The sequence below is a fragment of the Ranitomeya imitator genome, chromosome 1, assembly GCF_032444005.1.
Source record: "Ranitomeya imitator isolate aRanImi1 chromosome 1, aRanImi1.pri, whole genome shotgun sequence".
NCBI lineage: Eukaryota > Metazoa > Chordata > Amphibia > Anura > Dendrobatidae > Ranitomeya > Ranitomeya imitator.
In genome coordinates, this window is record NC_091282.1 from 694,268,799 (window position 1) to 694,284,315 (window position 15,517).

Here is a 15,517-nt window from a genome sequence, read left to right on the forward strand (position 1 = left end):
GCCTGTATACAGTACTATATCCCCTTGGCTCCATACATACATTATATAGGCCCCACAGCCCCCTATATCCAGTATGATGGCTGCCTGTATACAGTACTATATCCCCCTTGGCTCCATACATACATTATATAGGCCCCCACAGCCCCCTATATCCAGTATGATGGCTGCCTGTATACAGTACTAAATCCCTCTTGGCTCCATACATACATTATATAGGCCCCACAGCCCCCTATATCCAGTATGATGGCTGCCTGTACACAGTACTATATCCCCCTGGCTCTGTACATACATTATATAGGCCCCAGAGCCCCCTATATCCAGTATGATGGCTGCCTGTACACAGTACTATATCCCCCTGGCTCTGTACATACATTATATAGGCCCCACAGCCCCCAATATCAAGTATGATAGCAGCCTGTATACAGTACTATATCCCCCTTGGCTCCATACATACATTATATAGGCCCCACAGCCCCCTATATCCAGTATGATGGCTGCCTGTATACAGTACTATATCCCCCTTGGCTCCATGCATTCACTATATAGGCCCCACAGCCCCCTATATCCAGTATGATGGCTGCCTGTACACAGTACTATATCCCCTTGGCTCCGTACATACATTATATAGGCCCCAGAGCCCCCTATATCCAGTATGATGGCTGCCTGTACACAGTACTATATCCCCCTGGCTCTGTACATACATTATATAGGCCCCACAGCCCCCAATATCAAGTATGATAGCAGCCTGTATACAGTACTATATCCCCCTTGGCTCCATACATACATTATATAGGCCCCACAGCCCCCTATATCCAGTATGATGGCTGCCTGTATACAGTACTATATCCCCCTTGGCTCCATACATACATTATATAGGCCCCACAGCCCCCTATATCCAGTATGATGGCTGCCTGTATACAGTACTATATCCCCTTGGCTCCATACATACATTATATAGGCCCCACAGCCCCCTATATCCAGTATGATGGCTGCCTGTGCACAGTACTATATCCCCTTGGCTCCATACATACATTATATAGGCCCCCACAGCCCCCTCTATCCAGTATGATGGCTGCCTGTATACAGTACTATATCCCCTTGGCTCCATGTATTCACTATATAGGCCCCCACAGCCCCCTATATCCAGTATGATGGCTGCCTGTATACAGTACTATATCCCCTTGGCTCCATACATACATTATATAGGCCCCCACAGCCCCCTCTATCCAGTATGATGGCTGCCTGTATACAGTACTATATCCCCTTGGCTCCATGTATTCACTATATAGGCCCCCACAGCCCCCTATATCCAGTATGATGGCTGCCTGTATACAGTACTATATCCCTCTTGGCTCCATACATACATTATATAGGCCCCACAGCCCCCTATATCCAGTATGATGGCTGCCTGTACACAGTACTATATCCCCCTTGGCTCCATGCATTCACTATATAGGCCCCACAGCCCTCAATATACAGTACAATGCCCAACAGCCCCCTATATAAAGTATTATTTCCCGTCAAGTAGTGGCACAAAAAAACCAACTAGCACTTCTACATGGCGACATTCAGAGCGCAGTGTCGCATTATGACCTGTGGTGATGGGTGACACTCGGTTGCAAATGTTTCTGAATTATTTTGCTGCTCTCTTATCCTTATTGCGCGGGACTCGCTTGCTAAGTGCTTCAAGGCAATGAAACAGGACAGGAAACCATAGCGGTAACACAGATGCGCTTGGTCGCAGGTCACATATCACCGTGTGGCTCAGCAGACCGCGCAGAGGGCGTTCAAGCCGCGCAGTGTCCCGGCCAGCGGGCAGCCGCTTGGGTCGCACCCTGTACCTGTCACATGCAGACGCGCCCTCCCTCACCTGAGCGCCGCCCTCCCTCTCCACACTGTTCGCGGTCCGCAGGCTCGGCTGCCGGCAGGGAACACCATGTTTCGCGCTGCCGTGGGGAGTCTCCCTGGCCGGGCGCTGCCGGCCGTGGCTGCAGCATTCCTGTGGAAGAAGGACAAGGAGAGGAACCGAACAGCAACCGCGCCGCAAAGCTGGAGGGTGAGTGACGAGGACGCACGGCCGGGATTACACAAACTGTGGGGTGTCTGGTGTGAACAGTGTGCTTTAAGATGCAATGATGTCTGGGAATAGGAAGTTGCCACCAGCCAATTACTGGTTAATTTATGGCATCTGCCCAAAGAGTTGTGACCGGTCTCCTGGTCTGTGCTACATATCCCGGTGATAAGTACAATTTACAAATAATGTAATCCTACAGGCAGTGGGCGCAGGCATTCTCGGACTGGCCCACAGGGGAGCAGGGGAAACCCCCGGTGGGCTCCTGTGCAGATCTAGACCACAAACCCCCCGTATGGGCAGTACTTGGCATAATTCACTCTGTACAAAAAAAGCAGCATCTCGTCACTCATTAACCACGCTGTCCAGTTTATTATTACATAGAGATAAAGGTACATTTGTGAACGAGGGTGGAGTACTATTTGTATGCAGGTGAAAAGTGGGCCCTTAGCACCCCAGTTTGACATGGGCGCAGGGGTCACATACTCCTGAAGACATTGGGTGCAGAGGTCATATAGCTCTACAGACCTGGGGCGCAGGGGTCATATAGCTCTACAGACCTTTGGTGAATGGTTCATATAGCTCTACAGACCTGGGGCGCAGGGGTCATATAGCTCTACAGACCTGGGGCGCAGGGGTCGTATAGCCCCACAGACCTGGGGCACAGGGGTCATATAGCTCTACAGACCTGGGGCGCAGGGGTCATATAGCTCTACAGACCTGGGGCGCAGGGGCAACATACTCCTGAAGACATTGGGTGCAGAGGTCATATAGCTCTACAGACCTGGGGCGCAGGGGTCATATAGCTCTACAGACCTTTGGTGAATGGTTCATATAGCTCTACAGACCTGGGGCGCAGGGGTCATATAGCTCTACAGACCTGGGGCGCAGGGGTCGTATAGCCCCACAGACCTGGGGCACAGGGGTCATATAGCTCTACAGACCTGGGGCGCAGGGGTCATATAGCTCTACAGACCTGGGGCGCAGGGGTCATATAGCCCCACAGACCTGGGGCGCAGGGGTCATATAGCCCCACAGACCTGGGGCGCAGGGGTCGTATAGCCCCACAGACCTGGGGCACAGGGGTCGTATAGCCCTACAGACCTGGGGCGCAGGGGTCGTATACGTCTACAGACCTGGGGCGCAGGGAATGTATAGCCCTACAGACCTGGGGCGAAGAATGGCTCGTATAGCCCTACAGACCTGGGGCAAAGGGGGCTAAGAACCTGGAGACTTTTCCTACAACCCTTTTTTATGACATTGAATATAATTGACAAATTTCCATCAGTGCGATGATGTGTCCCCCGATCATGTGAGCGAAGATACAGGCACCTTAATGGGGTCATCCATCCTCACTCCAATGTCCGTCGTTTCATGTTTAAAACACCTATTAAAGTCTATGGGACTGTTCACATGCTGTTTTTCTTTGTTTTCTTTTTGTGGATCCTATGGAGTTCTTTTTTTTAATCTGACTTATAGCTCAAAATAATCCATCACAGTCTATGGGTCCATGAAAGACATTAACACCAGAGAGATACTGTCCATGTGATGTCCATTGTTAACATTGTAATTGGTTTTAGAAATGTAAAAAAAATAAATACTAATTAAAAAAAATCGTCATACAAGGAAGATCACTGATTGTAAAAACAAGCACCCTGATGAAACGCTGAGAAATAAAGAAAAAAATCATAATGATAAAATTCATGATGGTTTCTATGTAAATGCAGCTTTAGTTACAAGTAGCAGGATAAGGGTCTCACGATAAGGGTCTCACTCCTTTCCCACTTGCTCCTTACTGACTGCCAAGAAGTGCACTGGACCCCGGGCAAATGACAGATGGAGGGGAATCGCCACATATGCAGTTTGCTAATTCTCTGTCGTTAATATTGCAGGTTTTGGTTGGATTTACGGTACTTCTGCCATTAGTCCTAGCACAAGCCACAATGTCAAGTCTGGTTGCAGGTCCCCTGACCGACACACAAAAGCCCCAGAAGCATATACAAGGCTAAGTTCAGGTCAGGAGACCCCCGGCCAGTCTGGGCATTGTGCTCTGTCCTCTCACCAGGAGTGACAATTGTGAAACCGGCCATAAGGCCCCGTCTCACATAGCGAGATCGCTGCTGAGTCACAAGTTTTGTGACGCAACAGCGACCTCAGTAGCGATCTCGCTATGTGTGAGACGTAGCAGTGACCAGGCCCCTGCTGTGAGATCGCTGGTCGTGTCGGAATGGCCTGGACCATTTTTTGATCGTTGAGGTCCCGCTGGGTAACACACATCGCTGTGTTTGACACCTTACCAACGACCTCATGACAGGACGTCCCATTGAATCATCATGAAATAGCATCGTGCTACAGGTCGCCGCATCGCTGCTGCGTCGTTGGGGAGATCGCACTGTGTGACATCTCACCAGCGACCACATAGCGACGCAGCAACGATCCCTGACAGGTCATATCGTTGTCGGGATCGCTTAAGCGTCACTATGTGTGACGGGGCCTTTACGGAGATATTGGAGTAATGTCCAATACTCAGACAACCCCTTTATGTTTGCTCTCAATAACAATTAGGCTATGGTCACACTTGTAGTTTTTGCTGCGTTTTTTTCTGCTCTCCTGGTAGTAAAGAAGCTGCAGAAAAAAAGCATGTTTTGCTTGGTTTTTCTTGCTGCGTTTTAACCCTAAGGTACTTCATAAGGTTTTTGCACAAATAACGCAGCAAAACTTGATACCTTCGTATTTTCAGCATTTTTTCACCTCCCACCTCCGGTGACAGCGTTGTCTCCCCCAGGGCTCACATGACATTTTTACATAACACAAGCCCCTTAGTCAATCAGTGGCCGCTTCATTCTCCTTACCTTCCCCACATGATATACATCCAGAGGACATGATAGGGCAGCAGCTCTGCCTTCCTCCAGATGTATGTGATTTGTACACAGGCGGGGAAAGTGATGCGGCCACTGATTGGCCACAGGGCTTGCGTGACATAAAAATGTAATGCGAGCCCTGGGAGAGACGTTACCGACACCGCAGGTACAGCATCTCCAGCAGAAGCAAGTATATAAGTGCAGTTAGACTGCCATATTACTTGTGTGAGGATCTTATCACAATCCTCAGACTGTCCGTCGGCTCTCCTAACCAGACCTGAACGTGATGGCTGCATAAATATACAGTACATGCAGTCACGCGCAGATCACGAGAGCAGATCAGACTGAGGATTACGATGCGATCCCTGTGCAAGTAATACGGCAGTCTGACTGCACCACAAATGTTATTTTTCTTGGGGCAAACATATGGATTGAGAAGGGGTTGTTGGAGTACTGAACAACCCCTTTAATGAACTGCATATTGTCCCTTATTTATATCCTGTTTAGACAGGGTGAACGCACTACAATGTGCAGAGAATGATTGTTCTGAACCAGCGCTGAGCAGAACAGAAAGGTAGTTACCAACTACCTGCCTGTCAGTTCTTAACCCTGTGAGAAAACGGAAATGGAGGTGGTGGGGTCTCTTTGCTTACCTCAAAAATCTCCATCGGCGTAATGAAAATAAGTTAGACCTGCAGTAATATCTGGAGTTATTATTATTATTTATTTATTTATATAGCACCATTGATTCCATGGTGCTGTACATGAGAAGGGGTTTCCCTGAAAATCATCCAGAGTGTCCAGTACTTGGCAAGGAAGAGACAGATTTTCCATTCTACAAATTTGATGAAGTTCAGTCACAAATTCAGAGGTGTTGGTGTTGACTGTTTCCAATACCTAGGGATAAGTCTTCTATGCAGCTGATTGGAGATGATGAGCGTTCTCTTGTGACGTGAAGAATAAATATCAAAACAAGAGTAAGGTAATGCCATGGAAGGCTGAATACCAGTAACTATTTCTGTTATACAAATTAAAAACAATCACCTAAAAGTGGTAGCTACTTGGGCTTTCCCACCAGATGTATGTTTATAAATAATGATGGGTGGTTCGGGTCTGGTGAGTTCAGCTGAACAGTTAAAGAAAAAAAAATTTGGGTTCAGGTACCAGACCCCATTCAGATGGAGGGCCCGAACATCCATTGTGTGCCTCGCTGTCATCTGCATGACAGCGTGCCAAACACTGTCTCTGATCAACAGTACCATCATTACCGCTGGTGAGAGCGCTGCGGTTTCCACGCTGTCAGATGACAGCGTGAGCCACCAGCAGTGACTGGAGGTAAAAAGTTTACCCGCAGTCACAGGCATCAGCAAATGGGACGACTGCTGATGGGAGTATTTATCAGTGGGCCTACGCAATAAATAAAACAGCATTCGTTCCCCTCTATTTTTCATAGCATGGCAAAACTGACATTTGCAGGCTGCAACCCTCAGCTGTCAGCTTTATCATGGCTGGTTATCAAGAATGAAGGGGTCCTCACACCTTTTTTTTTTTTTTTTTTTAGAATTATTTTAATATTTAATTTTAATAACTGCATTGGACCCCCCACCGATTTTTGATAACCAGCCAAGCTAAAACAGACTGTGGGGGGGCTGGTATTCTCAGGCTGATGAGGGGCCATGGATATTGGCCCCCTCCATCCTAAAAATAACAGTCCTGATCGGTTTGCCTGGCTTTTTCCACTTGCCCTTTGGCGGTTTATTTGTGGGGTTGATGTTACCTTTGTATTGTCAGGTGACATCAAGCCCAGGGATTAGTAATGGAGAGGCATCTATAAGATGCCTCTCTTTGTTATTAACCTCCGTAGTCCTATTGTAAATAAAAAACAACCAGAATAAAGTCCTTTATTTGAAGTAAGAATACACACCGTTTTACTTTTTATTAAAAAATAAAAAACAAAGTCAACTTACGCCCATTCCATTTAAGCCCTCGTCCCTTGTAACAAAAAAAAAAGAAAGTAATAAATAATACTCATCTAATTCCCATTTCATTGAAGCCCTGGTCATATGTAAAAAATCAAAAATACAAAACAACCATATATGAAGACCACGGGAGAATGAACGGTTACGTTATCAAGGTTACCGCAGGTGACTGACTCTGCGTTCCCAGCTCACTTCGCAGTGAGTCGGGCCAGTGAACTGCAGTGACCTCAGTGATCTCACGGTCTCCACTCTCTACACTCAGCAATGTAATCAATGGTTCCTATAGATGCAACAGAAAAGGTTGTTTGTGTTGCAAGCAAGCTGCAAACTTTTCTTCATTATATATATATATATATATATATCTCTGTCTGCATAGACGGGAAAGGAAGAAGAGAGGAAGAAAGGAGGTTTTCACCTTCCTGACCAGGCCAATTTTTACAATTCTGACCTCTGTCATGAGGTCATAACTTTGGATGGGTCCCACTGATTCTGAGACTGTTTTATCGTGACATATTATACTTGATGATAGTGGTAAAATTTCTTTGATACGACTTGTTTGTTTATGAAAAAAATGGAAATTTTCAACCTTTTAATTTGTATGCCCTTAAATCAGTCCTATCGCACAAAAGTTTTTTTTTAATTCAAATAAATTTTTATTAAGAATAACAAGATAAATGACATGTTACATTCTCATTTTCAATACAAAGCTTCCCCCCCCCTTCAAACATTCCCCTTCAATCCCACCACCCCCCAACCCCACCCAACAAAGCAGCTCACCTTGCTTAGCACTTACATCATTAGACCAATATACTATCTAATCCCTCAGCCAATAATATAAGCCACATTTAACATTACCATTAATTAGGAACCTTAATTAACTCTCCCTCTATAATACCCCTATCCTATAGCAATCCACGGAGACCACATTTTATTGAACATTTCGATTTTCCCTCTTTTTTTATAAAACCCCTTTTCCAGTATCGGCCCTGCTTCACATACTGGAGGAATTCTCCTCTTGACGGCGGTTCTTCCCTAATCCAATTTCGAGCTATTATCTTCATAGCCATGTATAACAATCTGGCAATAGCTATCTTTAGGTTGTTATCCACTCCAATCTCATCCACACATCCCAACAAACACACAACTGGATCCCTTGGCACCTTACATCCATACGCACCTTCCATACGACTCAAAACTACCACCCAAAAAGCAGCCAGTCTCGGACACGTCCACATCATATGGAGCATATCAGCATCTGCAGTTTTACACCTCGGGCATTCAGAATCATCACGCAAACCAGCCTTATATAGCACCATCGTTGACTTATAAACCCTGTGTATCACATAGAGCTGTGACAGTCTATACGGTTCGCTCAGTGACAATCGTGGGACCCATTCTAGCACCGACTCCCAAGTCTCATTCTCCATTGGACCCAGATCCCTCTCCCACTTAGCTCTCGCCATTATTGGAAACCCCAATAGGAAAGTGTGCAACAGATCTTTATACAAAGTAGATATGACTCCCCCAGTAGTCCCTTCATTACACACATACTCCAGTACTATATCCCTCTGAATTCCAATACCTCCGTTTCTACTCTGAGCTCCAAAAGCATGCCTCATCCGCAAATACTGAAATTCCCCCACAGTCCCAAGACCAAATTCTGCCTGTAATTGGGAAAATGATTTCAATTCACCTCGCTCAATTATTTGATACACGTATTGAATCCCTTTGACTTGCCATTCTGTCAGTACCCCCAGTGCCTCAAACTCCTGTAAGTTGCTGTTATGCCATAGCGGTGAGAATCTAGTCAAATCCGTGACCCCCCGTATATGTCTCAGCCTACCCCACAGCCTGCGTATCAACAACACAGTCGGGTATAATTTCCCCAGAGCCCCCAGGGATCCATCCTCCAAACATTGTACTACTGGCCTTCTTTTTGTCACCACTTCCATCAGCCGCTGTACTGCCCCAGATGACCCTTCATGCGCCCAGCCTTTTAAATGCTGACTCTGGGCTGCAAGAAAATGTATTTCGGGGTTAGGCAGTTCCAGTCCCCCATCTTCCTTGGGTCGCTGAAGTGTCTCCAGTTTGATACGCGGATGCTGTCTCCCCCATATCAAATTCCTGAACAGAGAGTTAATCTGTCTAAATCTCCCGCGTGGTATCCAAACTGGCGCATTATGAAGAATATACAGTATTTTTGGCATCAAAATCATTTTAATAAGATTCACCCTACCTACCAATCGCACAAAATAGTTAATAAATAACATTTCTCACATGTCTGCTTTACATCAGCACAATTTTTGAAACATAATTTTTTTTTGTTAGGACGTCATAAGGGTTAAAAGTTGATCAGCAATTTCTCATTTTTACAACAAAATTTGCATAGCCATTTTTTTTAGGGACCACCTCACATGTGAAGTGACTTTGAGGGACCTATATGACAGAAAATACCCAAAAGTGACACCATTCTAAAAACTGCACTCCTCAAGGTATTCAAAACCACATTCATGATGTTTATTAACCCTTCAGATGCTTCACAGGAATTTTTGGAATGTGGAAGGAAAAAATAAACATTTACTTTTCTTTCACAAAAAAATTTCCTTTAGACCTAATTTTCTTTTTACTTTCGCAAGTGTAACAGGAGAAAATTTACCATACAATTTGTTGTGCAATTTATCCTAAGCATTCCAATACCCCATATGTGGGGGAAATCTACAGTTTGGACACTCGGAAGGGGAGGAGCGCTAATTGACTTTTTCAATGTAAAATTTGCTGGAATAATTAGAGGATGCCATGTCACGTTTGGAGAGCCCCTGATGTGCCTAAAGTCACAATGAGACCATTTTGGAAACTAGACCCCTTTGGGAACTTATGTAGATGTGTGTTGAGCACCTTGAACCCCCAGGTGCTTCACAGAAGTTTATAATGTTAAGCAGTGAAAGTAAGAAAATCAAATTTTTCTGCAAAAATCTTTATCTCCAAATTTTGCATTTTCACAAAGGACAACACGAGAAAATGGTTCCCAAAATTTGCTCTGCAATTTCTCCTGCGATCACCGATACCCCATATGTGGTCGAGGCACAGTGCAAAGCTCAGAACGGAAGAAACACAATATGCAAACACAGTGCAGATTTTGCTGCCCTTGTTTGAGGGTGCTATGTTACATTGGTAAGATTGTGTGTTAGCCCTAAGTTTTACATTTTTATACTGGAAAATGGGTAAAAATGTGACCAAAATTTGCCCTACAATTTCTACTGAACGTGGCAATGCCCCATATGTGGCTGTACAGTACTACTTAGCCATACGGAGAGACTCTGGAGGGACGGAGCACTATTTGACTCCTGGAACACAGATTTTCCTAGAATAGTTTGCGGATTCCATATAAATAGCCCATAAGAGCTAGAAAAGCAGAATCCGCTTTCAAGTGACCCCGTTTTGGAAATTATAACCCTTTGGGAATTTATCTACAGGGGTAGTGACGATTTTGAGTCCATGGGTGTTTTCCAGAAACAAGCAGCAATGGATGTTGCTTACTGAAAATTACAAACTGCCGTTGTAGTGACAAGTACAGTTCATGCTTCTGGAAATGCGTGCCTGTAAATTAGGCGGGCTGTCATCACTACAGAAATGCCAAACATATGGTTGCTAAATGTGGTTTAGGCACAATGGAGGCTCAGAAGGGAGGCGGGACGTTTGGATTTGGGAGCGGAGAATTTGCTGAATTTCTTTGGGGGGTGAGGAGCCACTTAACTTTTCCAGAGCCTTTGTGCTACCAGTAACGTGGAAGCCCCCTATATTTTCGTTAACAGATGACGGACGTGAGTGAGAGCTTGCTTTTTTGTGGTTTGACTTGAAGCTTTTATTAGGAACATTTTACATAACATTTATGACAACAGTTATCCGGCGCTCTATGCGGAGCACTTACATCGGGATTTCCATCTAAATCTCTGAGTGACGTGACAGATGAAACCCCCGATAGATCCATTCACTATAGTGAGGCTGCAGAGTTAGGGTACCGTCACACAGTGCCATTTCGATCGCTACGACGGTACGATTCGTGACGTTCCAGCGATATCGTTACTATATCGCTGTGTCTGACACGCAGCAGCGATCAGGGATCCTGCTGAGAATCGTACGTCGTAGCAGATCGTTTGGAACTTTCTTTCGTCGCTGGATCTCCCGCTGTCATCGCTAGATCGGTGTGTGTGACACCGATCTAGCGATGCGGTCGCTTGTAACCAGGGTAAACATCGGGTTACTAAGCGCAGGGCCGCGCTTAGTAACCCGATGTTTACCCTGGTTACCAGCGTAAATGTAAAAAAAAAAAAACAGTACATACTTACATTCCGGTGTCGGTCAGGTCCCTAGCCGTCTGCTTCCCGCACCCACTGACTGCTGGCCGTAAAGTGAAAGCAGAGCACAGCGGTGACGTCACCGCTGTGCTGTGCTTTCACTTTACGGCCGGCAGTCAGTGAGTGCGGGAAGCAGACGGCAAGGGACAGACACCGGAATGTAAGTATGTACTGTTTGTTTGTTTTTTACGCTGGTAACCAGGGTAAACATCGGGTTACTAAGCGCGGTCCTGCGCTTAGTAACCCGATGTTTACCCTGGTTACCCGGGGACCTCGGCATCGTTGGTCGCTGGAGAGCTTTCTGTGTGACAGCTCTCCAGCGACCACACTACGACTTACCAACGATCACGGCCAGGTCGTATCGCTGGTCGTGATCGTAGGTAAATCGTATAGTGTGACGGTACCCTAACTCTGGACTCCGTCTGGTCTCTGTTCAGTGGTGTCCTTCTTTTCAGAAGTGCACAAAACTGTGGCTTATGGCACTTTTATGCAATCCTAAAAACATGGACACCACCGGATCATAGGTCCTATAATGTCCACAGTGCCTCCGTCTGCCTCATTATATGGAATCTTCCGTCAGAGGGTTCTGTCTGAATCACGTATTTCAGATATTTACGTGGAAACCCCGATGCAAGTGCAGAGAGCAGGATAAATGTGCGACGAGCCTTACTGCTATCTTTGAGAGTCAGATTGAAACAGTCAACTGCATATGAAGAATTGGTTTTATTTTTTACACCGTTCCTCATGCGGTATAAGTGATTAGGCGACTTTATTCTTCGGGTCAGTGCGATTACACTGATACCAGATTTATATCGGGTTTTTATGTTTGGCTGCTGTCACACACAAAAAGATGCTTTTTATTGCAAAAACTGGTTTTTGCATCACTATATTTTGAGAGCTATAATTTTTCCATATTTCAGCTGACAGTCATGTTATGGCTTGGTTTTTTCGTTGACTTTTTTTATTGGTACCATTTTCGGGCACATGATATTTTGTGATCACTTTCTATTCTGATTGTTGGGAGACAGAATGAACAAAAACCAGCAATTCAGGAATTCCTTTTTGGTTTGTTTTTTATACTGTTTCGCTTGTGGTAAAATTGGTAAAGGTCAGTACGATTACAGCAATACCCAATAAAGGCTAAGTTCACATTTGCTTATATGTGTGCAGCGTATCATCTACATGCCCAAACGCATGTTTACGCAGCATTTTTTATCCACATCAGCTTACGCATGGCTGCAAAAAAAAAAAAGCTGCATGTGCATGCGTTTGTATGCGTTTTAGCCTGCGTTTGCGTTATGTGCAGTTCATGGACATGCGCAGTCCGAAATACGCAAGTGCATCGAACGCATGTGTGCGCATGTCCTTGCATGCGTTCCCATAAATAGTAATCTTTTTTTGAATGCACGCATGCACATGCCTGCTCATATTTGATGGATTTTTGACGTCTCCAAAAATGCAACATGTTGCGTTCGCCACGACCAGCCGCACACCGCAAAACGACGCATTCAAACGCATGTCCATGGATACACCATGTTAAATATATGTACGCATGACGCATGTGGATCAAACGCTGCGCACAAAGACGCAAATGTGAAACCATCCTTATATAGTTTTTTTATGTTTTGGCTCTTACACAATAAAAACTATTTTATAGAAAAAATATTTTTTTGCATCGCTTTATTCTGAGAGCTAAAACTTTTTTTATTCTGCTGATAGAGCTATATGACAGCTTGATTTTTGCAAGACAAGATGACGTTTTCAGCGGTTCCATTTTTTTTTTATCCCATTTTATTGCACTTTTTGTTCAGCAATATGATGATAAAGCATTGTTTTTGACTCGGTTTTTTTTTTACGGTGTTCACTGAAGGGGTTAACTAGTGGAACAGTTTTATAGAGCCTGTCGTTATGGACACGGTGATAACAAATATGTGTACTTCTATTGTTTGTTGTTTTTTTTTACTTACATAAATGTATATATTGGAAAAATATTTTTATTGTTTGTTCTTTATTGTGGGATTTAAAAAAATATATTTTTACACGTTTTAATATATTTTTTTTAAACTTTTTCACATTGTCCCAGAATGGGACATTACTGTATAGCATCAGATCGCGATCTGATGTTCTGTAATGCTTCTGCACTGCAGGGTATCAGACCAGCATCTGACAGGCAGGGAAGGTGGCGTCTCAGGCCCTGCTCTCTGCAGACACTGGGTAGTCACCTTCCCTGAAGGACCCCGTGGCCTTCTTGTGGACGGGGGTCTCCATGGAGACCATCAGGACAATGCGATCGCGATGCTCCTCTGTCACTGTCACTAATGACAGCAGCATCAGAGGGGTTAAATGTCCACGATCGTTGCTAGCACCGATCATGGGCGTTGCTGTGGGGTGTCAGCTCGATCATGTCACCATACATGTACTGCTGTTTGTGGGAACGCAGCTCCCGCAGAGCAGTACATGCACGGTGCATGGCGGGAAGGAGTTAAAAATTATTTTATTTTATTTTTAATGGTGGCGATATAATATAAAGAGATATATAGATGTAATTTTTTTTTCGTACTTTGGAATTTTAGGAGTTCTTGCATACAAATTTTGAAATTTGTACACCTCGTCAGAGGCTTGGTAATGTTTATGCAGTATTATGGTACAGTATTTACTGATTATCAAGAATGGAGACGAGGACCATTTGCATAATTGATTACCATCTGTTGTCTAGCATTTGATGTGTTAGCCAATAATCACAGCATTGTATATAATGGTTGTAACCATCACACATGGTATATTCTTGCCTGAAGAAGAAGCAGGAACTGCTCCGAAACGCATAGTAAATAGTTTTAAAAACCCACTTTTCTTGTGCTGGATGTTCGTGGGCAGCGCTGTAAAGGTACCGTCACATTAAGCGATGCTGCAGCGATATTGACAACGATGCCGATCGCTGCAGCGTCGCTGTGTGGTCGCTGGAGAGCTGTCACACAGACAGCTCTCCAGCGACCAACGATGCCGAGGTCCCCGGGTAACCAGGGTAAACATCGGGTTACTAAGCGCAGGGCCGCGCTTAGTAACTTGATATTTACCCTGGTTACCTAAAAAAAAAAAAACACTACATACTTTTATTCCAGTGTCTGTCGCGTCCCTCGCAGTCAGCTTCCCGCACTGACTGTGAGCACCGGCCGGCCGTAAAGCAGAACACAGCGGTGACGTCACCGCTGTGCTTTACGGCCGGCGCTCACAGTCAGTTTACCCTGGTTACAAGTGAAGACATCGTTGAATCGGCGTCACACACGATGTCAGCGGGTGATCCAGCGACAAAATAAAGTTCTGGACTTCTAGCTCCGACCAGCGATCTCCCAGCAGGATCCTGATCGCTGCTGCGTTTCAAACACAACGATATCGCTATCCAGGACGCTGCAACGTCACGGGTCGCTATCGTTATCGTTCTAAAGTCGCTCAGTGTGAAGGTACCTTAAGATCACCTCAACTAAAAACCTCCATTTTCAACATAGATGTAGAAGATAATTTTTATGAAAATGTCCAAAATATATTGCTTTAGTCACTTCTACAATAAATATTTTACATTTCGATCCAAATGAAGGTCGAACACAGAAGAGATCCATTAAAACATCATTTTATTCAGTTAAATTTAAAACATGGTAAAAAAAAGCACCAAATGTCACAGTAGGGAACACTAAAATCAGACTCCACAAGGTATACAAAAAGCCAGTATTTTCAATTAATGGTTATAGCTGTATTATTGGCAGCCCTGAATTGATCCACCATATGATGTTATTGGCTGGAAATAATCTGTCTGTAAAAGGCCTATCAGGTGTCTCATACTAATGTATATCTATTTCCAGCCAGTAATGTGTAGTGCCCAGCCCGTTATGAGCAAATATGGGAACACATAAAATAAAGTGCGGTTCAAAGTGCTGTGCATAGCATACCTAATGATGTAGAGTTTGTAATGGCTCTGCTGCCCGGGGTCTGTTTAGTGTCCCTTCACCCGGTGGATCAATTCAGGGCTGCCAATAATACAGGTGTATGCAGTGAGGTTTTAATATAAGGGACAGCTCATGATCACATCTATATTATGATCTAGTAATTGTAAGATCCATGTGAGCATTATCATATAACAATTGTGTAATATGGAAGTGAATTGAAATTGGAGGAACTTTTTTGTGCATTGCTATAACCATTAATTGAAAATACTGGCTTTTTGTATACCTCGTGGAGTCTAATTTTAGTGTCCGCTAC

At 44.6% G+C, this 15,517-nt stretch overlaps 1 protein-coding gene across 2 annotated transcripts in view; it reads left to right on the top strand.

Annotated features, from left to right (window-relative positions):
* The first annotated feature begins 1,883 nt into the window (after positions 1 to 1,883).
* PLA2G4F (phospholipase A2 group IVF) overlaps positions 1,884 to 15,517 on the top strand; it is a 120,496-nt gene continuing 106,862 nt past the window's right edge. For both annotated transcript variants that reach the window (XM_069730631.1, XM_069730640.1), the window contains exon 1: positions 1,884 to 2,056. In XM_069730631.1, coding sequence (XP_069586732.1) covers positions 1,937 to 2,056 — 120 coding nt within the window. In that variant the 5' untranslated portion in view covers positions 1,884 to 1,936. The remainder of the gene's footprint in view (positions 2,057 to 15,517) is intronic.